Source organism: Entelurus aequoreus, linkage group LG06 (genome assembly GCF_033978785.1).
Source record: "Entelurus aequoreus isolate RoL-2023_Sb linkage group LG06, RoL_Eaeq_v1.1, whole genome shotgun sequence".
NCBI lineage: Eukaryota > Metazoa > Chordata > Actinopteri > Syngnathiformes > Syngnathidae > Entelurus > Entelurus aequoreus.
In genome coordinates, this window is record NC_084736.1 from 30,091,593 (window position 1) to 30,118,126 (window position 26,534).

The 26,534-nt window shown below is 39.9% G+C and overlaps 1 protein-coding gene across 2 annotated transcripts in view; it reads left to right on the plus strand.

The window, feature by feature from the left end:
- Window positions 1–26,534, plus strand: part of grin2aa (glutamate receptor, ionotropic, N-methyl D-aspartate 2A, a) — a 485,324-nt gene that overhangs the window by 309,776 nt on the left and 149,014 nt on the right. For both annotated transcript variants that reach the window (XM_062050498.1, XM_062050497.1), the window contains one exon: window positions 13,938–14,052. In XM_062050498.1, coding sequence (XP_061906482.1) covers window positions 13,938–14,052 — 115 coding nt within the window. The remainder of the gene's footprint in view (window positions 1–13,937; window positions 14,053–26,534) is intronic.

Below are 26,534 nucleotides of genomic sequence, written 5' to 3' on the forward strand. Positions count from 1 at the left end.
CTCAAGGTTCGTAAACCGAAAAGTTCTAAAACGGGGGTTCGTAAAATCGATTGTAATGACGTCCGAATAGGTTTGTGGATTTAACCAACGCCGTTATGCGTTACCTGGAGTGTCCTTGGTGCTTGTGTGTGCGCCGCATACCACTCGGCAGCTGCAAGCCGGGGTAAGCCGGAGGATAGGGGGAAGGATGGAGCTTATTTATGGAAAACATAAGGCTGTATTCTAGACTGCCGAGCTGTCCACGCCGTCAGCTTATAGGATTATTAAAAACATAAGAGCTCTGCGGTACATTTCCAGTAACTTACACTGAAATTGGCTTATGATTGGCAGCTCTCTCCCTGATAAAAACCAGGGTACCTGTATTTAAAAAGCTTAAAGGGTGAAGATGAAGTGATATCTGATCTGTAATTCCCTCCTGAAACAATTCCTCATTAAACCAAGTGTGTTTAAGGACGCTGCTCCTGTGTCCTCAAAGTATTTACATGTATCGGGGAATGACAGTCACTCTCAGCGGCGGTGACACCTACACACCGAGGGACGTCACTTCCTGTCTTCGTAAAACACTTCGGTCAGCTGCCATTTCCCCACATGCGTGCCTCAAAAGTCTTCCGCCGGTTCTTGTGTGCTGCATCCGTAGGATCAGTGTTAAAATAATAATAGCTGTTCTGTCTGCGCTGGTGACGCTGCACTCCCATCCTCCGCACCCTCTGACTCCCAAGCAGGAGGAAAGGAGGACACAATAAGACAGAGGATATTTTTATCCTGACTCCGTTCAAGCCTTTTCTCCTTCTGCCTTCCTCGCTAAATTTGCCCACTTAATTCTCGGGGTGCCCATTCGCCACTCACAGCCAGGGCTGGGTATCGAATTTGGTACTTTTATTGGCACCGACCGATTCCCGTCGATACTACCGGCTATCGATTCACTTAAAATCAATACGGTGCCATATTTCTATACCTTTGTTGCACTTGATGTCGCCTCCGGTTGCAGACTCGTCGTGTCCGGTTGCAGACTCATCGCGTCCGGGTCATCAGGCCCGGTTGCAGACTTGCCGCGCCCGGTTGCAGACTCGTCGACCCCGGTTGCAGATTCGTCGACCCCGGTTGCAGACTCGTCAACCCCGGTTGCAGACTCGTCGCGGCCGGTTGCAGACTCCTCGCGCCCGGTTGCAGACTCGTCGCGTCCGGCTGCAGACTTATCGCGCCTGGTTGCAGACTTGTTGCTCCGGTTGCAGACTCGTCGCGCCGGGTTGCAGACTTGTCGCGCCCCGGTTGCAGACTCGTCGCACCGGGCTCGTCGCACCGGGCTCGACGCACCGGGCTCATCGTGCCTGGTTGCAGACTCATCGCGCCTGCCTCGTCGCGCCTGACTCGCCACGCCCCGTTGCAGACTCGTCGCGACCAAATGCAGACTTGTGGCGCTCGGCTTGTTGCGATGAGTCTCCAACTGGACCCAGCTGGAGACTCATCGTGTCCGGTTGCAGAGGAAAACACTCAGGGTGGACTCAGCCAGGCTCCCTCAAAGTAATGTCGCAATTTTCAACACCAACAAAGCAAACTGTATTTGTATAGAACTTTTCATACATATAAAATGTATAATTTAAAAACAAAAATGTTGGATGTAGAGAACGTACAAACCCTTTATTTATTAAGTCAAAATTATTAAAGTTCTGTGATTTGGTAAAATTGCAAACAGCTAAAATGATGTACAAAGCAATCTATAACCTGCTACCAAAGAATGTACAACAATTCTTCTCAACTAAAGAGGAGGAATATAAATGATAAATGATAAACAGCCCTTTGAGACACTTGTGATTTAGGGCTATATAAATAAACATTGATTGATTGATTGATAAATGGGTTATACTTGTATAGCGCTTTTCTACCTTCAAGGTACTCAAAGCGCTTTGACAGTACTTCCACATTTACCCATTCACACACACATTCACACACTGATGGCGGGAGCTGCCATGCAAGGCGCTAACCAGCAGCCATCAGAGGCAAAGGGTGAAGTGTCTTGCCCAAGGACACAACGGACGTGACTAGGAAGGTAGAAGGTGGGAATTGAACCCCAGTAACCAGCAACACTCCGATTGCTGGCTCAGCCACTCTACCAACTTCGCCACGCCGTCCCAATATAACCTTAGAGGAAAAAATAATTTAAAACATTTATATGCACGTACAACACTTAAAACTTTTAGCATATCAGTATGTGGAATCGAATTATGGAATGGATTAAGTAAAGAAGTTACACATTTTACTGATATGATCCAGTTCAAGAGGTTGTTCAAAATAATAGTGCTTACAAAGTACAAAGAATAAGAATTATGAGAAATACTTCCAACCTTATTGAAAATAAGATATTCTTCATCTCAGTATGTTAATAAAGACTGAATTAATTAATTATATATTATAAAACTGTTGTATATACTAATTCATAGGTGTTATTTTATTATATAAAAAGGTCAGTAAATGATTCTATATAATTGTAAACGCTTTGAAGTGGGAAAGGGGTAGGATTAAATAAGCTTTGCTTCTTCCTACTCCTTTTCGGGCATGATGTAAAATGAAATGATATGAAATTGTGTGATGTATTATAATGTAATGCATGTGGGGGGGGTTGGGGTTCGGCGCACCCCTCATTGCCTCGTCGGCCGGCGCGGATTCCGGGGACTGCGTTCTGGTGGCCTGCCAGGCTTTTATTAATTAATTAATTTATTTATTTTTTCTTATGTGTATATATATGTGTGTATATGTGTGTATATATGTGTATGTATATATATATATATATATATATATATATATATATATATATATATATATATATATATATATATATATATATATATATATATGTGTGTATGTGTGTATGTATGTATGTGTATGTGTATATGTATGTGTATATATATATATATATATATATATATATATATATATATATATATATATATATATATATATATATATATATGTGTGTGTATGTGTGTATGTATGTATGTGTATGTGTATATGTATGTGTATATATATATATATATATATATATATATATATATATATATATATATATATATATATATATATATATATATATATATATATGTATATATATATATTTATTTATTTTTTTTTTATTTATTTTTTTTTAAATAATTTTTATTATTTACTTACTTTATTTTATTTAATTATTTGTATTTGTTATTTTTAATTTAATTTGTATTTCATTTTATTATTATTATTATTTTTTTTTAAATTATTGTTATTTTTGTTTAATCTTATTATTTATTTGTGTGTGGCGTCGCGCGGGTCTCGCTTCCTGTTGGGTGGGGTCCGTGCCCGTGTGGCCCGACCTTGCGCTGTGGGGTCTCTGTTGGCGACTTGATGTGGTGGCGGCGCGGCGCCCGTGTCTGGTCTGGATACTGTGTCTCGGTTGTTTGGGCGGTGGTGTGTTTGTGCGGGTTTGGGTCGGGGTGGTGGGATCTTTTGGTGGGGGGGGGGTGTTGGTGTCTCTTGTTTGCGTGTTGGCGTTTGGGCTTGCTGGCGGGCTGGCGCTGGCTGGTATCTGTGATCCTGTTGGCGTGTGGTTGCCGGTCGCATTTTTTTTTTTGATCGCTTTGATTTGATTGGGTGGTGCTGGCTGTCTGGGGGTGTTGTGGCTGCTGTTTCTGCTGCCGTTTGTTTGTGGTGTGGGCGCCCGTGGCTGCTGGGTCTGGTGCAGGGGGGTGGCTGATGTTGTGACTGGTGGCAGCGCGCACGCGTGGTGGTTGTCGGGGCTGACCAACTGTGTATATGTATGTGTATGTGTGTGTGTGTATGTATGTATGTATGTATGTATATGTGTATGTGTATGTATGTGTATGTGTGTGTATGTGTACATGTGTATGTTTATGTGTATGTATATATATATATGTATGTATATTTCTGGGGGTACGTTCTGGGCCTGCCTGTCGGGTGGGGGTCGGCGCCTCAGGCTACTGCATCCGGACTGCGTGTCTGGAGCTCCTGGGTCCCGCCGTCCATCCCTTCCGGGTGCCCGTCTTGGTTGGGGCCTGCTGGGTCTGGTCCCTGCGTCTACTGTGGTGGCTTGGTGCTGCAGGGTATTCCGAGGTGCTGCGAGTCGGCCAGTTGTTGGGGTAGCGACCTTGTGTGTCAGCATGTCTGTGATCTTCTTTTAATTCTTTTTTTTAAATTTTTTTATTTATTTTTTTTTTTTTTATAAATAGATTTAATTATTTAGTTATTTTTTTCCCTTTTTTAAAAAAAATATATTTTATTAATATTATTATTATTATTATTATTATTATTATGTATTTATTTATTTTATTTATTTATTCCCCTACCTCAGGGGGGGGACTCGGCGGGGCGGTTGCTGGTTGTTCCATCTCCATCGTTGGGGTCCCTGCGGGTGGGGTGGGTGGTTCCTGTGGCCCCGTCCTGGGTGGTCCTGTGGCGGCCGGCTTGGGTGGGGTGGCCGTGGGCTGGCCTCGCCGCGCTCGCCGGGGGTGGGGGGGGGTCTCGTGGGGGCCCTGTTGCCGGTGGGGCGGGGGCGGTCTTCCCGTCCGGTTGCGGGGGGTCTCCGGGCCCCTCGGGCGGGGCGTCCCGCCTTTCTGTCCGTGTGGGGTGTGGTCTCTCGCTGGCTTGGGGTCTGGCTGCCCCCTGTTTTTCTCGTGCCTTGTCCTCTGCCGGGTGCGTCTGTCTGCGGCCTGCTGCTGGCCCTTGTGGGCGGCACGGTGGGCCAGGCTCTGGGGTTCCTGTCGCTGTCCGGCTTGGCTGCGTGGGGGAGGTGGCCCCTGGTTCCCTGGGCACCACACCTACTGTTTGTGGGATGGGTTCTCGGGGAGGCTGGGGCCGTACTCTGGCTCCCGCACACACTGGGAGTCAAATGTATTGTACATGCAAATTCACATATACTCACACACATACATACAGACATACGTAGGTACCTACGCTCCCACATACATATACAAATAAATACAGTACATATTTACACACTCAAAGTTCTTACATCCACACGCACATTCATTATACAAACATACTGTATACACATACTGTACATATACATTCACTGTAAAAACATACATATACACATACTGTACATATACACTCACTGTACAAACACACACATACACATACTACACATACATTCACTGTACAAACACACACATACATATACTGTACATATACATTCACTGTACAAACACACATATACACATACTGTACATATACATTCACTGTTCAAACACACGTATACACATACTGTACATATACATTCACTGTACACACACATACACATACTGTACATATACATTCACTGTACAAGCACACATACACATACTGTACATATACAAGTACATATGCACACATACACTCATGCACATAATCACGTTTCATCAAACATATATTAACGTTGTTGCCCTAGGGTAAACTGGGTATAACACATGGCACACTGACAAAGCTTAACCTATTGTTACTATAACAATCTACAAGGTTAATGTAGGTTGCTTCTCTTTCTTCCCCTCCATTTTTCTGCATTCTTTCGTATCTCAAGTTATCATTACGTATATGTATTGTTGCATTTGAACAATTGTATTGTTGATAATAAAGGTAAAGTACTGGTATTGTTTATTATCAATAGCACTATTTCTATTGGTATTCATATTGCTCCATTTTTAGTGTAATAATGCTCATTGTCATTTCTGCATTTTTTTTTTTTTAATTTTCGCTAAGTGCTTATTTGCTATTACTTTTACCATCATATTTGTACATGTCGTATTTGCTGATGTTGCTCTGTTGTTGTTGTTGTTGTTGTTGTTGTGTTTGCTGTTGTTGTTTTTGTCTCTCTGTCTAATCCCCCTCTTGTCCCCACAATTCCCCCCTCTGTCTTCCTTTTTCTCTCTTTCTATCCCCTCCTGCTCCGGCCCGGTTGCACCAAATGATAATATAAATACATTTAATAAAGTCAAAATACAAGTAAGGCAACAAGAGAAGTATCCTACACTTCTCTTTTGTAAAGTAAATCTGAACAACCGATATGGGCATCTACATCTGCTATATGATTTGCCCGAGAAGCTGGGCAGGACATAAAAAAATAAATTTAAAAAAAAATAAAATTAAAAAAAATAAAAATTAAGTGTGTTCGAAATAAACTAAAGAAAGAAAAGAAAGAAAACATATAAACAGTACCATGCTCCCGTTTTAATTGCATAACCGCAAGTTGAAACCGTCAAACCCCCCGACCCTTCCCCGCCACCACCTTTTTTTTGTTTTTTCGAACCTAAACTAAGTGGCGGAAAAGTGTATTACACCACAGCTGAGAAGCACAAATATTTTGGCAGCCCTCTAAGGGGCGCTCGCGGTCCAACACTGGCCCGTACAGTACTGCCACCTAGTGTCTCGGAAGTGCAACTGCATTGCAAATGAGATTCAAATTTGACGAGACGACAAGATATAACAACCGGTCAGCACAGTTTTCATAATCAGCTCATTTTTAAATGTTACATTAAATATATATATATATATATATTTTTTATACACAATTCACTTGTATTATTACTCAAAATAACATAAAATTGCTACTGTTGAGTATGGGTATTGATACCCAGGTACCCATCCTAACTGTCAGCCCACCTCTGCCCTCTGTTTTCATTAGCATCTAATGAATGGAGAGTTAGCGGCACTAATGGAGGCTAGAAAGAAGGATGAAGCAGGGAGAGGAAACATTGCAAATGGATGAGGTGGATAACGTAATTTATGTCAGTTTGTGCAGTCGCTTCACTTCCAGGTCATTTTACCGTCTTGTAACGTGGTTTCCTAGCAACAACCATGTCCACGTTCATCTGTTCAGAGTGATTCCAACCAATAAAACCAGTGCCGACAAAAGAGGTACGACTCAATAGAGATCGACCGATGTGTGTATTTTTTTTTTATTAGTCGTAGTCAAGGAGGCCAATAAGCGATATTTGGATCCCATGTTCATTTGCAGTAAAATAAATGAAATATTGCAAACATTTCAATAAAAACAATTATGGGCTCCTTCATGGAGATTAAAGTTGATACATTTTTCTAGATGGCTGGTTACAGAAGGTACAAGAATGTGTGAGCTGCTGCCAATATATTTACACAAAAATTGGATTTTTGGCAGAGATATAATTTGTAAAGAACATAATGTCATGGCTGTCTTGAGTTTCCAATAATTTCTACAACTCTTATGTTTTTGTGATAGAGTGATTGGAGCACATACTTGTTGGTCACAAAAAACATTCATGAAGTTTGGTTCTTTTATGAATTTATTATGGGTCTACTGAAAATGTGACCAAATCTGCTGGGTCAAAAGTATACATACAGCAATGTTAATATTTGCTTACATGTCCCTTGGCAAGTTTCACTGCAATAAGGCGCTTTTGGTAGCCATCCACAAGCTTCTGGCAAGCTTCTGGTTGAATTTTTGACCACTCCTCTTGACAAAATTGGTGCAGTTCAGCTAAATTTGTTGGGTTTCTGACATGTCTTCAGCATTGTCCACACGTTTAAATCAGGACTTTGGGAAGGCCGTTCTACAACCTTCATTCTAACCTGATTTAGCCATTCCTTTACCACTTTTGACGTGTGTTTGGGGTCATTGACCTGCTGGAACACCCAACTGCGCCCAAGACCCAACCTCCGGGCTTATGGTTTTAGGTTGTCCTGAAAATTTGGAGTTAATCCTCCTTTTTCATTGTCCCTTTAAAGCACCAGTTCCATTGGCAGCAAAACAGGCCCAGAGCATAATACTACCACCACCATGCTTGACGGTGGGTGTGGTGTTGCTGGAATTAAAGGTCATTTGTGTTTTTGTTTTTGTCAGGAAATAAGTCCCTGGACTTTAAGTGCAAAATAAAATAATTTATTAAGAGCAAATAGTAGATTTTGCTTATTTGGCACTTTATTATAAATTGTGTATGTAATTTTGTTATTGAATTTAAATATTGGATCTCCATTATTTGGTTTTCTTGGACTACAGTGCTAATTATCTGGCACTTGCCGAGTTTTAAAAATGTATTACCCGGAGTTATTTACTATTTTTTAGTTTACATCATAATCCTGAATTTGGCATGAATGTTTATAGTGTTTTTTCTCGTTTAAAAATGTTAATATCAAGGAAATTACGCTTCAGACAAGATATTTTGTTTTTTCCCCACATATAAAATCTTGTTTAGAGATTCTGCAACATCCCGAGGATGCTTAATTCAACAATTGTCAGTTGATAAATGCTTGTTTTCATAATAAAATACCTATTTCTCACTTAAAAATCCAGCTCATTTCTGAATATACAAATCTTAATTTAGGATGTCGTATCACAAAAAATTAATTAGCTGCATGGACGGATCATTTCACTAGTTTTTAGTATTTTTTTCCTAAAATCTAGATTTCTTTATCTTATAATTTGTCTCTTTTTTGTAGTTTTTATTTGTGATAAAAAAAAATTATATAATTAATTGATCTTAAAAACAAGTATCGGTATTGGTACGGCCGATACTGCCCATAAAAAACTGACAAGTAAATGATGTACATTACCATATTTTCTGGACTATAGAGCACATCGATATACAAGCCACACCCACTAAATTACAGGGAAAACAAATAATTTTCCATATATAAGCCGCACCGGACTATAAGTCGCAGATATATGCATTGTGAAATGAGTTATTTACACAAATATATTTTGTAAATGTTTATTTACCTATCTGAATTGTTTCCAAACGGTGTCTGTAACACGGCAGTAAAACGGCTGATCAAACAAAACAGAAGTCTCCGTCATGGACCCACTCGCTGCACAAGCTAGCTCTCCAATCAGCTTAACAGACTCAATAACTCCACGGTGACGTTTTGGTGATTTTACTGAGGAATTTATGAAACTGGAACAATACAAAAATAATGTCATTGTAAGTTAATAATACTAACATAGACACTCATAAATGTGTTAGCATATTAGCTAATGCTAACGACGCTAGCCTGATTACATTATGAAAGCATGTACAAATATGCATGAAAACACTCCTACAGACATCACATATGGGACGCTTTAGTAAGTAAGAATTGTTCTAGTTATATTGTAAAACTTACAAAACGTTGCTTGGAGTGATGAATGAAGAAACCATACGAGCAGAAACGCTTTAGACGACTTGAAAATAGAATGACACTTCTACTTCCGGTTGAAAGCAATAAATGAAAGGAATCTGCAGCACCTGCAGTAAACGACCTTGCCCAAAAGATGGCACCATAGCACAAACAATACCACACCTATTCAGTGTGTATGCTTGTTTTTATTGTGTTTTTTTTTACTGTTTGCATTATGGTCGTCAGAACAGACTACTCCATTAGTTAGCTGCACCGTTTTAAAAGTCACAGGGTTCAAAGTTTAGGACAAAAATAGCGGATTATCGTCTGGAAGTAGATTAATAATAGTTTTGAGTAAATATTACAACCGTAAGTAATGCATATATAAATATGCAGTATATAAAATACCTCTAGTTTTATTACAATTCAAATGCCAAATAATATAGCGTGATATACAGTCGGTCTGGATTAGCTTTTGCCTGCGTCGGTTAAGAATGCGAAGTGAAGACCTGATAAGTCTGAAAGAGGAAGCGATGATACAGTGTTATCTGCTCACAGACGCGACCTGGTGGTTGTTTAAGCACACTGCAGCTCATCTTGGATAAACGAACCAACCCCCACTCCTTAATGCTTCAGTCAGACGCAGGATTCTCACAGGAATGAGGCAAAAATGCACCATATCTCCATCGCCTTAGGCTGCAACTTAAATTGTAGTAAAGATTTTAGGCCGTATCGCCCATCCCTAATATCAGATTATACTTTTTTTTCCCCAGATAGCTGGGTTTGATGCTCAGCATTATATTTATGACCTTCCAAAGACTCGGCACGTGTTTTCATGTTCTATATTACGTTTCCGCGCCCTGACAGACGGAGTAAGAGCGGGCGAGTGAGGAAGGGCCGCCATGATTAATGCGGAGGTCTCTGTACATCCAAGAATATCTTCCCATCGCCCTCCATCTTGGCTAATGGAAGCTGCCATGTGGCTCACTCATTACAGCCACTGTATGGGGTATTAAAAATCATCATTAATTTTAGTTATATAGCGCTTTTAAAAGGCACTCAAAGACGCTTACACATAAAAAAATTTAAATAATACATTTAAAAAAAAATCGCACCGCTTCTACTTTTTCGTACTCATTTCTATCCTGTCACAGTTTAGTTCTCACACAACGTTGAAGAAACTAGCGGGACATTTTTAAATAATGCCGGCTCTTAACGGCCCGAAGCATATTCTAAAAATACTACTTATAAAAAATACATAAATAACACTAGAATTTGCAATTCTGGTAGGAATTGCGTGTGCATGCTCTACGTGTGCGAGTGGCCCAACCACCGATACGCGTGAGTGGAACTGAAATGCTTGAATGTCCAGGGTGAGTGAAGTGTGTGGATGTTGGAACGGTTCGAATCGGTTGATAAATGTGGAATATGGAGAGGTTTGTATATTGCCCATTCATTTTCAATGGGAGGGAAATTCCTGGTAATTCCGGGCAGTTTAGGGAATTTTCAGAAACGGGAAATATGCTGGCTTGAATGTCCAGGGTGAGTGGAGTGTGTGGATGTTGGAACGGATCAAATCGAATGAGAGATGTGGGATATGCAGTCAGTTGTATGTTTCCTGTTTATTGTCAATGGGGAGAAAATTACCAGAAAACCGGGAATTTGGGGAAATGGACAACATGTTTTGCGTTCGATATATGTGAAGAACAGTGTGGGTGGACGGCTGAAAGGTCAAAAATGATGCAACATTTTTGAGAATTTTGGGCATTATGATCATGTCAATTCACTTAAATAGGAATTTCCTGGAACTTGCAGGCAAAACAATGATTAACAAAAACAAAAACGTAATACAACAATAGTCCTAGATGATACGAATGGGTGGGTGTTGACATTTTTGGAATCGATTGAAAAATGTCGACGTAGTAACAGTCTGAATTGAGAATGGATATTTTGGAATTCCCGGAATTTGTACGAAAAGAAAAATGGTAGTTTTGTTGTCCCAATTAAGAGGAATGTTTTGAAGGTGAGTAGTCAAATACGCTTCGAAAAATGTGGACCGTGAAAACTTTCCAGGAAGAGTTGAAAATAGGGCTTTGGAACACAGGGAATTCTGGGAATTCCTGGAATCTTTTGAACTTGGAATTTGGAAGTTTGATTGTCCAAGGTGAGTGGAGTGTGTGGATGTTGGAACGGTTCAAATCGGATGAGGGATGTGGCATATGCAATCGTTTATACGTATGTTTCCTATTCATTGTCAAGGGGGAGAAAATGACCGGACAACCGGGAATTTTGGGAAATGGACAACATGTTTTGCGTTCGATATATGTGAAGAACAGTGTGGGTGGATGGCTCAAAGGTCGGAATCAGGTAAAAAATTATGCAACATTTTTAAGAAGAAGAGAAGTTTATTGACCTCTTAAAGAATTGAATCCATGTAATGCTTTAAAAAGGCAAACGGATGGCACAAAAAGCCAAAAGGCTTGTTTCCATTGTGGACCATTAAATATTCATCACATTTGATACATTCAATAATAAAATATATACAACCTGTAACATGTATATAAAAAAAATTACGTTAAAAAATGGATAAATTATGTAGATATACACAGTATACATGTCAGGTGATTTGAAAAACAATATATACAAAAAATGGGGGGGTATATACACTATGTACATAAACTATGATTGTGTTCATTCATTTAAATGGTAATTTCTTTGAAATGTCAGGAAAAAACAAGAATTTTTGAAAACATAGGTAATACAACAATTGTCCTCGATGGTATGAATGGGTTGGTGTTGAAATTTTTGGAATCGGTGGAAAAATTTTGATGTAGTAACAGTTTGAATTGAGAATGGGTATTTCCGAATTCCTTGGAATTACAGGAAAACCAGGAAATTTGTACGAAAAGAAAAATGGAAATTTTGTTGTCTCAATTAAGAGGAATGTTTTGAAGGTGAGTAGTCAAAATCGGTTAAAAAAATGTGGATTGTCAAAACTTTCCAGAATGAGGTGAAAATAGGGCTATGGAAAACCGGAATTTCTGGGACTTCCTGGAATCTTTTGAACTTGGAAAATGGTAGTTTGATTGTCCAAGGTGAGTGGAGTGTGTGGATGTTGGAGTGTTTCAAATTGAATGAGAGATGTGGGATATGCAGTGGTTTGTATGTTTCCCATTCATTGCCAATGCGGAGAAAATTACCGGAAAACCGGGAATTTTGGGAAATGGACAACATGTTTTGCGTTCAATATATGTGAAAAACAGTGTGGGTGTACGGCTGAAAGGTCGGAATCGGGTAAAAAATGATGCAACATTTTAGAAAATATGGGGCATTGTAGAATTATAATGATGTCCATTAAATTAAATGGAAATTTCCTGGAAATTTCGGGATAAACAATAATTTCTGAGAACATAGGTAATACAACAATTATCCTAGATTATATAAATGGGTTGGTGTTGACATTTTTGGAATCGGTTGAAAACTGTTAACGTAGTAACAGTTTGAATTGAGAATGGGTATTTTGGAATTCCTGGAATTTCGGGAGAACCGGGAATTTGTACGAAAAGAAAAATGGTAGTTTTGTTGTCCCAATTAAGAGAATTGTTTTGAAGGTGAGTAGTCAAAAACGTTCGAAAATTGTGGACCGTGAAAACTTTCCTGGAAGAGGTGAAAATAGGGCTTTGGAAAACCGTGAATTCTGGGAATTCCTGGAATTTTTTGAACTTGGAAAATGGTAGTTTGATTGTCCAAGGTGAGTGGAGTGTGTGGATGTTGGAGTGTTTCAAATCGAATGAGAAATTTGGGATATGCAGTCGTTTGTGTGTTTCCTGTTCATTGTCAATGGGGAGGAAATTATCACAAAACCAGGATTTTGAGAAATGGAAAACATGTTTTTGCGTTTGAAATATGTGAAGAGTAGTGTGAGTGGATGCCTGAAAGATCGGAATCGGGTAAAAAATTATGCAACATTTTTAAGAATGTTGGGCATTCTAGAACTATGATTATGTCAATTAATTTAAATGGAAATTTCCTGGAAATTTCGAGGAAAATCAAGAGTTTTTGGAAACATAGGTACTACAACAATTGTCCTAGATGATATAAATGGGTTGATGTTGGAATTTTTGGAATCAGTTGAAAAATGTTGACGTAGTAACAGTTTGAATTGAGAACGGGCATTTCAGAATTCCTAGAATTTCGGGAGAACCGGGAATTTGTACGAAAAGAAAAATGGTACTTTTGTTGTCCCAATTAAGAGGAATGTTTTGAAGGTGAGTAGTCAAAAACGGTTCAAAAAATGTGGACTGTGAAAAAGTTCCAGGAAGACGTGAAAATAGGGCATTGGAAAACTGTGAATTCCTGGAATATTTTGAATTTAGAAAATGGTAGTTTGATTGTCCAAGGTGAGTGGAGTGTGTGGATGGTGGAACGGTTGAATCAGGTGAGAAATGTGGGAGTTGTGCAAGTTCATAAAATGGCCCATGCATTTTCACTGGCAAAAATAACCTGTAAAACCAAAAATTCTGGGTAACCTGGGATATTTTTTTCTTTATTATTACAGAAGTTCATGATTCCCGGTCGAGTCCAACATTTTATTATCATGATTGGACGTTTTTGATAATATCCACAAAGTTCAATGAGCAGGATGTTTGTTGACTGTTTTTTTCTGCACCATGACTAGGGAAGGTTGTTTGGATTGGGCCATATATGTACATATTGTGCTGATGTTCTTGCAAGTATAATTAATGGCTGAGATACATTCATTGGCCACCAGATGGCAACAAAATGACAGCTGTCAGACCTCTGACTATTTGTATATGATGCGACTTCACCTTCTTTGTGTCCCTCAGGTACATGATGAACGTGACGTGGGAAGGCCGAGACTTGTCCTTCACGGAAGACGGGTACCAAGAACGTCCAAAGCTGGTGGTCATTGTTCTCAACAAGGAGCGAGAGTGGGAGAAGGTAGGACTCGTTTGCCTCCGACCGGATCGCCAGCACTGATATCGTAGTCCTCGTTGTATCAGTTTGAAGCCTTCTGAATGTTTCTAATTCCTCTGCATTCCTTCTGGCGCCTTGTTTCACGTGTCCATGTTCTCCTCATCATGACTGTGTTTCTTGTATGAGCAGATGCCATCTGCAGCTATCGCCACCTTCAGAAAGCGCAAGGAAAAAAGGCCTCGGCAGCGTGTTTGATTGACAAGTAATCTCAGGGGATCTTTTGCAGGGGAAGCGAAACGCAGCGAAACGTCGGCAACCTCGCCGTTAGCGCTTAGCGACGCTTAGGCGGTCGATGCGCTCGTTTGCCGTCAGGATGTCTTGAGCTCGTTAAGGTGAGAGGTGCACCGACGTGGAGGTCTTCAACGGGGAGTCTGTGCTCCCTCGGGGGTCTACACACCTCGTGACATTTATGGTTGATGACACATTTTTATATTCCTCTACAAATGTTCTACAAATGGCCACCCTACTTACTGTAAAACATGAAGAACTTACTGTATTCATGCTAGCAGTTAGGGTAGCTAGCGATTATCACTCCAGGAGCGACCTAGCTATTGGTGGCCCCAACTGCCAGCTGACGATTAGCCCACAAGTTGACAGCTGGCAATTAGCATTCTAGTTGCCAGCTAGCGATTGGCACACTAGTTGCCAGCTAGCAATTAGCACAGTAGCAGCCAGCTGCCAATTTGCATGCTAGTTACAAATGAGCAATTAGCACACTATTCGTCAGCTCACAATTGGTATGCTATCTGCCAGTTAGCAATTAGAATGCTACCTGCCAGGTAGCAATTAGCACACAAGTTGGCAGTTATAAATTAGCACACTAGTTACCAGCTAGCAATTAGCACACTAATTGCCAGTTAGAAATTAGCACACTAGTTTCTAGCTAGCGATAAGCACACTCGTTGTTAGTCAGTAGCTAACACAATAGCCGCCAGCTGGCAATGTGCACGTTAGTTATCAGTTACAAATTAGCGTACTCGTTGCCAGCTAGCGTTTAGCAGACTATTTGGCAGATAGCGATCAGCACACTAGTTGTAAGTCAGTATTTAGCACAATAGCTGCCAGCTGGCAATATGCACACTAGTTACCAGTTAGCAATTAGCACACTCATTGTCAGCTCACAATTAGTATGCTATCTGCCATCTGGCGATTAGAACACTAGTTGCTAGTTAAAAATGATCACACTAATAGCCAGCTAGCAATTACCACACTAGTTGCCTGTTAGCAATTAGCAAAAGAGTTTTCAGCTAGTGATTAGTATGTAATATGCTAGCTAGCAATTAGCACACTAGTTGTCAGTCAGTAATTAGCCCAATAGCTGCCAGGTTGCAATTTGAAAGCTAATTCCTGTTTGCAATTAGTGCAGTAGTTGGCAGCTATCAATTAGCACACTAGTTGCCAGCTGGCGATTATTAAGCTATCTGCCAGCTAGCAATCAGTACACTAAATGCCAGCTAGCAGTTAGCACACTAATTGTAAATCAGTAATTAGCACTATAGCTGCCAGCTGGCAATTGGCACACTGGTGGCCACCGAGTGATTAGTACGCTATTTGCCAGCTATCAAATTGCGCACTGGTTTCCAGCTAGCAATTAGCACACTAGTTGCCACATAGCGTTCATTGTGCTAGAGGCTAGCTAACACTATCATGCTAGCTGCCCGGTAGCGATTGTCGCTCTAATTGCCATTGAAAAAATGAGCACCCTATTTGCCAGTTACTGACTAACACACTTGCTGCTTGGTAGCGGTCAGCACACTAGTTGCCAGCTAATGATTTGTGCGCTAGTTGCCAGTTGGCGATTGGCACACTATTTTCCATTTAGCAATTAAAACACTAATTGCCAGCTAGCGATTAGTGGCACTATCCTGTGGTATTATAATGTTTTAGTATTGCGTAACAACAAGGTAGGTTGCACTGTATATAATGGATCACATTTAAGTTGTAAGTCCTGGACATGAAATAAGTCCCATAATGCATCTTGTTACTTCCTGTACGTCTCACTACTTCCTCCATGCCTTTAATGTTTCATATGAAGTACTTCACACTTCGAGGAAGAAAGAAAACTCTTGAGACAAAAAGTTGCCTGAGGAAGATGAGGATAAACACAAATCAATAATCAATGGCCGTGTCTTCTTGAACTTGTAATTTCCTTCCTTTGAAACGTGTTCTTCTTCTTCTCCTCTTTTCCCCTTGAGTTTTTCCACTTGTCCCTCTCATCCATCCTTCCTTTGTGCCTTCAGTCTTCTTCTTCTTCTTCTTGAATCACATTTTATTTACTGCCATCCTTTTTTTTTTTCTTTCTCCACATTCCGTTCTTTTCTTTCCTTTTTGGGAATTTTTCTTCAATGTTTTTTGTTCATTAAACCCAAGCGGAGACACTGAAAAGGCGTGTTATTGTTTGTGCTACGGCGCAAACTTTTTGGACGAGTTCGCCCGTTACAGGTGTTGCGGGTTGAAAATGTACTTCCTGTTTTTGAGCCCAAAATCAAACCGTCCATAACGTTTCTACTCATATGGATTCTTCATTCATCACTCCAAGCATTGTCTGTAAGTTTTACAATATAACTAAAACAATTCTTACTTACTAAAGCGTCCCATGTGTGATGTCTGTAGGAGTGTTTTCATGCATATTTGTATGTGCTATCGTACCATAATGAAGCTAGCATCGTTAGCATTAGCTAATATGCTAACAATTTTACGAGTGTCTGTGTTAGCATTATCCTTTTCGTATTGTTTCCGTTTCACAAATTCCTCAGTAATTTCACCAAAACGTCACTGTGGAGTTATTGAGTCTGTTTAGCTGATTGGAGAGCTAGCTCGCGCGGCTAGTGGGTCCATGACGAAGACTTCCGTTTTGTTTGATCAGCCTTTTTACTGCCGTGTTACAGACACCGTTTGGAAAAAATTAAGGTATGTAAATAAACATTTACAAAATATTTATGTGTAAATACCGGTAACTAATATCACAACATATATCTCTGCGGTTTATAATCCGGTGCGTTTTATGTATGGGAACATATTATTTTCTTCTCAAATTTAGTGGCTGCGGCCATATGATATTATTTGGTACAATAATTATAATGAAACTTTAAGTTAGAAAAGCGCTTTCTGGTTACCTAAAAATGTATTTTTAATAATAGTTTCTCATAAAACCAATAATAACTAGATGAGGCAATTCCTTAAGGAAATGCGTGTGAATGTTCCAATGCTGACGTTGAACTGAAATCCTGTAATTTTTTTTTATAATTGTTGAAGTAGAGCACACAATTCCTAAACAGGTTGAACATTTTGAAGTTGGAACGGTTTGAATCACATGAAATATGTGGGAATTGTGGAACTTTGAAGAATGTCCCATTGATTTCAATGGGAATTTCCCCCAAAATTGGGAATTCCGGGTAAAGCGGGAATTTTTTTGAAAATGGTAAAAAAAACCTTGAATTTTCTGAATGAATTGAAATGGTTGGTGTTGGAATTTTCAAATCGGTCGAGAAATACTGAAGTAGGAACATTTTTAATTGACAAATGGTATTACGGAATTCCTAGAATTTTGGGAAAACTATAATTTTTTTCAGCTCAAAAAACAACTTAGTTTTTTGTCCTGATTAAGAGGAATGTTTTGATGGTGGAACGGTTGAAGTGGGTTGAAAAATGTGGTAGGAGTAGTCGCCAGAAAAAGGGTCAAAAAAGGTTTTGAAAAAACGGGAATTTAGGGACTTCCTGGAATTATATTTTAACTTGAAAAAATTATAGTTTGAATGTCCAGGGTGAGTGGAATGTGTTGAAGGTGGAATGGTTTTAATCGGTTGAAAAATGTGGAAATGGTGGAAGTTTGAAAAATGCCAATTCATTTTGAATGGGAAAAATGTCCTGGAATTCTGGGAAATCTGGGAATTTGTCAAGAGAAAGCCCGCGATTCCCGAATAGGCTGAACAGTTTGAAGTTGGAACAGTTTAAATCGGGTGAAAAATGTGGAAGGTAGAGCGCGTCAAAATCTGGAGAAGAAGAAGTTGACAAAGATTAAAAAATAGATACATTTTGGTGTAGAAAAGCATATGTGTGAATGCTTTAGAGCATTCACACAATATAATAAATACAGATTTAATCGATAGTTGAAACTAATACATCGATTAAGAATCGGGATGAATAAGAGTTGCGATTCGAATGTTAGTCTTCAGCTGTAACTGGAGGTGTGCTCCTTTAACTGCTCACACATGTGCGTATTTTCTCCACTCATCCGTCCTTTTTAGTTCTCCGGTTTGCCGGACTGTGCACTTTCACACTGGCTTTAACAAGAGAAGAACAATAATTGGGTGCTGGCTCTCGCCGGTCTCGTCCTGGTGCATCCTTCCCACCCTGCGCACCAGGACTCAAAGATAGAATTGAGCCGTGATCCACGGATAGAAATCCATAAAGAGCACACAAAATGATGGTTCCGTGCTGAAAATATGGCAGGTTTCCCTCGGGGGCCACAGGTGGAGCGGGCAGAGCAATGAGCGAGTGATGGAGGCAGAAAAGGAGAGCAAACGTGTTTGAGGAACAGGAAGTGAAAGATGAGACGTCATGTTCCACAAAATATATGACAAGTGGTTAGATTAACGATTTATTCTATACGAAAGAGTATAGCAATACCAGAGAGATTGAAACCAAAAGTTAACTTGTGTGTTGAACACACTTGCACTTATGTCCACAATAGCTGCCAGCTGACCATCTGAACTCTAGTCACCAGTTAGCAATTAGCACACTCGTTGTCAGCTCACAACTAGTATGCTATCTGCCAGCTAGCAGTTATCACACTAGTTGACAGCTAGCAATTAGCACACTAATTGTTAGTTAGTAGTTAGCACAATATCTGCCTGTTGACAATTTGCAGGCTAGTTACCAGTTCGCAATTAGCGCATTAGTTGGCAGCTAGCATTTAGCACACTAGGTGCCAGCTAGTGATTAGCACACTAGTTGCCAGCTAGCAATTAGCACACTAGTTGTCAGCTTGTGATTAGCACAGTAGTTGCCAGTTATCAATTAGCAAACCAGTTGTCAGATGGTGATTAGTATGGACTAGTTGCCAGCTAGCGATGAGCACTCTAGTTTTTAGTCAGCTGGCAATTTGCACGCTAGATACCAGTTATCAATTAGCGCGCTAATTGGCAGCTAGCATTTAGCACACGAGTTGCAGGATAGCGATTATTATGCTATCTGCCAGCTAGCAATTATCACACAAGTTGACAGTTAGAAGTTAGCACACTAGTTGCCATTGAGCAATTAGCCAATTTTAAATAAAACAAAATATTCGTAAACCAAAAAAGTATCAGATTTTAACATATTTTTTAAATGTAGTCTTAAAAAAACAAAACAATTGCAACCAAAATAACCGTTTTTCACCTCCCAAAACAACTATTTTATACAGTTGTTAGTTCATGCAACACAAACCATTCAACCACATTTTAAGTGAATACCTCCGGCTTCCTCTCACCTCCAAAGACATGCACCTGGGGATAGGTTGATTGGCAACACTAAAGTGGCCCTACTGTGTGAATGTGAGTGTGAATGTTGTCTGTCTATCTGTGTTGGCCCTGTGATGAGGTGGCGACTTGTCCAGGGTGTACCCCGCCTTCCGCCCGAATGCAGCTGAGATAGGCTCCGGCACCCCCCGCGACTCCAAAAGGGACAAGCGGTAGAAAATGGATGAATGGATGGACCTTCATAATAACAATATTTTCTACAATAACAGCAATAAAAACAATTGCTATACTGGAGACAGTGTCATTATTGCTGCTTCAAAAAATGGCTCACACACATGCAAAAACCTCCGACACGCATTTATAATCCAACCCTTTGTTAACCAACAAAATCTTCCTGGGTTGAAATGTTTCTCCCTGCTCCGATTTGTTTTCACACTTTGCACACAAGAACGCACAAACGAGCGTGCACACACGAGCAGAGCGAGTGCAGGAGAGGGAGAGCTCGACATAATTTTGTCTGACAGAAGTGACAGATACTGTTTTATGACTGAACGCTTTTCTCCACGCTATTAGGGACTCATTCTCCCATCATGCAAATTGCCACCGCGTTTAATCTCCCAGCGAGAGGCGCGTACAGAAGGTGCATGGTGAAAAGTGCCGTGACCTCTTCTTTTCCCTATTCTTGCGTCCTTCCTGCTCTCTTGTTCACTCGTGGCTGAGGGTGCGTTTGTGGGGGTCCAACGAGGTGGAGGGTGCCGCAGAAGAGAAGGGGAAGTCAGGAAAATACGAAATGGCGGAGGAGATTCAATTATTTAATATGGAGGGAAATGTGTGTCTTTTTATGTAACCAACTCCAAAAAAGATTTCCAACCATAATAAAGGAAAATATGCAATGCAAAAAGATGTTTAACCTCCCAAAAAAGATTAACAACCAAAGAAAATTGCAACCAAAATGACTTTTTCTAAACCCTAAAAACCCAATTTGTAGCCATGATAAAGGGAAACCAAAACAGTCATGTTAAACCCCACCCCAAAAAAGATTTGCAATCATAAAAAAAAAGATTTGTAACTCAAAATCATTTTTTTTGCATGTTTAAAAACATTTCAAAAATAAATAAAAAATTGGTTAAAATCGTTTTTTTCATGTTTAAAAATGTCAAAAATTCAACAAAATTGGTTAAAATCTGTTTTTTTGTACGTTTAAACAATGTCTGAAATCAAACCACATTTTTGTAGCCAAAAAATCGTATATGCAAAACAATTATTCGATTTTCAATCACACAAAACCTATTTGTAGCAATTAAAAAGTGAAACCAAAAAAGTGATTTTCACCCCCCACCCAAAAAGATTTGCAATCATAAAAAAAGATATGTTCGTTCTAAATCGTTTTTTTTTTGCATGTTTAAAAAAATTCTAAAATTAAACAAAATTGTTTGAAATCGTTTTCTTGCATGTTTTAAAACATGTCTAAAATTAAACAAAATTGTTTAAAATCGGTTTTGCATTTTTATAAAATTTCAAAAAATTAACAAAATCGCTTAAAATCGTTTTTTTTTTCACGTTTAATAAATGTCAAAAATTAAACCAAATTTTTGTAGCCGAAAAAATTGTATATGCAAAACCAATATCCGATTTTCAATCAAACACAACTTATTTTTAACCATTAAAAAGTTAAAACAAAAAAGTGATTTTCACCCCCCCATGAAGATTTGCAATCATAGAAAAATATTTTTTCCTTATAAATCGTTTTTTGCATGTTTAAAAAAAATTCTAAAATTAAACAAAATTGTTAAAAATCGTTTTCTTGCATGTTTACAAAACATGTCTACAATTAAACAAAATCATTTAAATTTGTTTTTTTTTCCACATTTAAAACATTTCTAAAATTAAACCACATTTTTGTAGCCAAAAAATCGTATTTTCAAACAAAATATCCGATTTTCAATCAAACAAAACTTATTTGTAGCCATTAAAAAGTAATGTTTAACCCCCCAAGAAGATTTGCAATTATAAAAAAAAATATGCAACTCAAAATCGTTCTAAATTATTTTTTTTGCATGTTTAAAAAAATGTCTAAAATTAAACAAAATTGTTTAAAATATTTTTTTTGCATATTTAAAAACAATCGTCCATCCATCCATCAATCCATCCATCCATTTTCTTCCGCTTATTCCCTTTGGGGTCGCGGGGGCGCTGGAGCCTATCTCAGCTACAATTGGGCGGAAGGCGGGGTACACCCTGGACAAGTCGCCACCTTATCGCAGGGCCAACACAGATAGACAGACAACATTCACACTCACATTCACACACTTAAATTATATATTTTTTTCCATGTTTAAAAAATGTCTAAAATTAAACCAAATTTTTGTAGCCAAAAAATCGTATTTGCAAACATAATATCCGATTTTTTATTAAAAAAAATGTATCTGTGGCCATTAAAAAGTGAAACCAAAAGAAGTTATGTTTAACCCATCAGTCCCCCAAGAAGATTTTCAATCATATATATCAAAAGATATGTAACTCAAAATCATTCTAAATCATTTTTTTGCCTGTTTAAAAATATTATACTGCACGAATCCACCGGGCCTCGTCATGGTTACCTCTGGGTGGCCTCTGTGTCACGCCACACCACTCTCTAACAACTGTAATATGGAGTGTTTCATCCAGGACACTCAGCATTCTGCGGCGTACCCGGTTGAACCAGGCAACTTCTCCGTCTCTTCCTCTCCGGGCATGGATTGAGAGCCCTTCTTTCTCTAATTAGAGAGAAGTGGAGGACATTAGGGAGCCGGGGACAGGAGTGCAGATGATTTCAGCTGCTTCGTTAACTCCCCTCACTCGTTCCCCCTTTCAAGTTCTTATCCCACTGAGTGAAAACTGAATGTGAATGTTGGGTGAGGTCTACTTAGTCAAGGTGAAAACATATGCTGTGGATTCATGCAAGGGTTATCACTCTATTGCTGATTTTTTTTAAGCATATTTTACGTATTCTTGGTATTGATTGCGCATTTTCAAGCGTAAACAAACTAAAAACACCAATACCATAGTGGCTTGTGCAAAAATATTTATACTCCAAAACCAGGAGGATGTGCATGGGTAAAGATAGTTTTGCCCTATTGTAGTGAGAAAACAACTGGATTGATGCAAACAAGCAATCCGAACTGTCAAAGCCAACGACAGTTAGCATTAGGTATTGTGTGGCATTGAGGTATTGTGTGGCAGAACAATCCCTGTGGAACAGCTACTACCAGTCCGAAATAGTCGGAATCCCCCACGTACACATTCCATTCAGTTGGAAACAAATGGCACAAATGGCATTCTGGTCACCTTCTGTTGGAGGCTAAACTGCAGGGTCTTTTATGAATGGTTGAAAGGACAGTGTTGTATGTGGGAGACAGGTGGTGTTGCAGACCACCTCCTCTGTTCAGGGATGGCTTTCCAACCTTGACACAGGTGGCTTCCCTCACTCCTCTTTCGTACCATCCGTCCTCCCTGTCCAGAATCTGTACATATGTGTTCTCAAGAGCCCGAGCCGGTGGAGACACAGTTTTACCGAGTGGAAACAGAGTCTGCCCTATTGAAAACAGGGCCCAAGCCAGTGGAAACAGAGCCCGAGCCAGTGGAAACAGAGTCCATGCGTCCGTGTGAGTGAAAACAGAGTCCGAGCGAGTGAAAACAGACTCTAAGTCAGTGGAAACAGAGTCTGAGCGAGTGAAAACAGAGTCAGCCCGAGCCAGTAGAAAGAGTCTTAGCCAGTGGAAACAGAGTCCGAGCGACTGGAAAACAGAGTCCGAGTGAGTGGTAACAGAGTCCGAGCGAGTGAAAACAGAGTCAGAGCGAGTGAAAACAGAGTCCGTGCGAGTAAAAACATAGTCCGTGCGAGTGAAAACAGAGTCTGTGCGTTCGTGTGAGTGAAAACAGAGTCAGTCCGAGCCAGTAGAAACAGAGTCTGAGCCAGTGGAAACAGAGTCCGAGCGATTGGAAAACAGAGTCCGAGTGAGTGGAAACAGAGTCCGAGCGAGTGAAAACAGAGTCAGAGCGAGTGAAAACAGAGTCCGTGCGAGTAAAAACATAGTCTGTGCGTTCGTGTGAGTGAAAACAGAGTCTAAGTCAGTAGAAACAGAGTATGTGCGGGTGGAAACAGAGTCTGAGCGAGTGGAAACAGAGTCTGAGCGAGTGGAAACAGAGTCTGAGCGAGTGGAAACAGAGTCTGAACGAGTGGAAACAGAGTCTGTGCAAGTGAAAACAAGAGTTTGTGTGAGTGAAATCAGAGTCTAAGCCAGTGGGAAAAAAGTCTGAGCGAATGAAAACATGGTCTGAGCGAGTGCAAACACGGTCCACGTGAACACAAAAAGACTGGGCTTTTTTATGTCTGATTGATTGATTGAATTTTTTATTAGTAGATTGTACAGTAGTAGATACAGTACAGTACATATTATGTACAATTGACCACTAAATGGTAACACCTGAATACGTTTTTCAACTTGTGTAAGTCGGGGTCCACGTAAATCAATTCATGGTCTGAAGATGTTGGCTTTGTTTTGATGCCATTTAAATTATGTTAGACCCTGCTTCAGGCCTTCAGACTAGAGCTGTCCTTTCTTAATAGGTCTGTGAACATGAACTGATGAAAGGAGAAACATCCTCTGAGATAAACTGAACAGTTCAGGTGCAATCAATTGAAAGCCCTGAGAATAAATTGATGAATGAGAATATTAGCAAGCGTTGTCAATACGATGCAGTGCAGTTTGTACGCCACTAAAAACTGAAACTACTATTAGTAAACATTAGTTTTTACCTTGCTTTTGAACAGAAGCATGTACAGTCACAGGGGTGGCAGCGTATACAGTGAGCGCGGGCTGACTTGTGAAGTGCAAAACAGCTGTGGTGGGGACCGTTAGATAAATGTGGCTCTTCCCTGGAGAGAGAAGGTGACACGTAGTACAAGAAACCATGCACATGCCACCCCGGTGTACGTTCCTGAGCCATTTGTCCTTCCCCCTACACACACGCGCGCTGGCACACACACACACACACACACACACACACACACACACACACACACACACACACACACACACACACACACACACACACATGCACACACACACACACACACACACACACACACACACACACACACACACACACACACACACACACACACACACACACACACACACACACACACATACACACACACACACACCGAGGCGTCTACGACAGCTGACTGAGCTGTTGACAGTGTGTAGAAAACCTTGCTAATCCCTGTCAAAGGATAAAAACCACTCAAAGCAAAACAATTAAAATGCTAATTTCGTTTCCTACATTCGGCTCTCCAGGCAGGCAAAGGAACGATGTTAAAATGTGTGTGTGTGAACATGTGTGTGTGTGTGTTTGCAATAACCACCCTTTGAGAGCATGGTCAGCATGGACAAACCATTTATTCAGGATGTGAGTACAAGTTGAGGTAGGTTAGCTTTACATGTTTTTTGTCTTTGTCAAAAAGAACCAAATTAGGTTAACCAAACCTTCTTAGGGTTGGAGCGATTCAAAAAAGTTCACAGTTTGGATCTTACTACGGTGTGTGACACTGTTTTTGGTATGTCTACATAGTCCAGAAAACCATATATCCCAATAATCCACCATTATCATGTATCATTTGAGGTTTGTACAAACACATTTTATGTAATACGTTAAAATGTCTCTTAAATCTCTGACCCTTGAATTAGTGTAAACCAAAAATCTAAGCGTATCTTTAGAACCATATTATATGCCATCAACATAAAGTGAAGCACAAACTTTACAAACAGTAGTTTTTAAACATTCTCATATTTAATGATACAATACATCATTGGACAGCTTTGACAAGTATTTGTAAGGTAACATATAGGGTTGGGCAATATGGACCAAAAACTGATACTGCGGTATTTTTAGTCTGAATGGTGGTATACGGTACATACCGGTATCTTAAAAAAAACGTGGAAAGTGCTTGAGATTGCCGAAGCGTTTTTACGGCTCGATAACCAGTGTTGAGAGTATCCAGATTATTTTTGTTGTAAGTAGCAACGTAATGTGTTGCTGATTTTGAAAAAGTAATTATGTGTATGAAGGTTCTAATTCATCCAGGTCGTTGTCATCTCAGGGCATTCAATCGATCACAACTGGACTGTTTGGTTTGTCTTGGAAGACGTTTCGCCGCTCATCCAAGTAGGCTTCATCAGTTCATGATTATAGACTTAGATTGGCCAGATCTAGTCTTAGACTTAGATTGGTCAGATGTAGTATTAGACTTAGATTGGTCAGATGTAGGTTTAGACTTAGATTGGTCAGATCTAGTCTAGCAGCTGGTGCCAAATCCCCAAATGTTAATACCAGGAAAGTGTGCCTGGGCAAGGATAGTTTTGCCCTATCGTAGTGAGAAAAACAACTGTTTTGATGCAAACGAGCAATCCGAACTGTCAAAGCCAACGACAGTTGTTGAAGTATGATTTCCCTTCGTTAGCATTGAGGTATTGTGTGGCAGAACCATCGCTGTGGATCGACTACTACCAGTCCAAAGTAGTCGGAATTCCCCCGCATTAGCATTGAGATTATAAAGTAATTAGTTAGCCGTTACTTTGTCAGAGCAGTGTTCGATAATTGTGTTGTGGCACGTCTTGTGCCGTGGGGTTCTTTCAGGACCGACAGACTGAATGCCAGACGGCTTTTCCAGGTTTACAATCTTTTATTTGTCACAATGTCTTTTCTCCTTCAGAAAGTTTTTCTCCTTTCTTCATTCACAAAGTCTTTTCTCTTTTAAGTCCTTTCTCTTTCAGAAAGTATTTCTCATTTTCCTCTCTCACCAAGTCTTTCCTGGCTTTTCAGCCCCCTTCTGTGGTCACCAACGCTGCTAATAAAGAGACAGGTGATTAGATAACTCGCTCCAGCTGAGATATCCACTCACCTGTCATCTGCTTCACAGCCGGTTCCTGCACATGCCCCGCC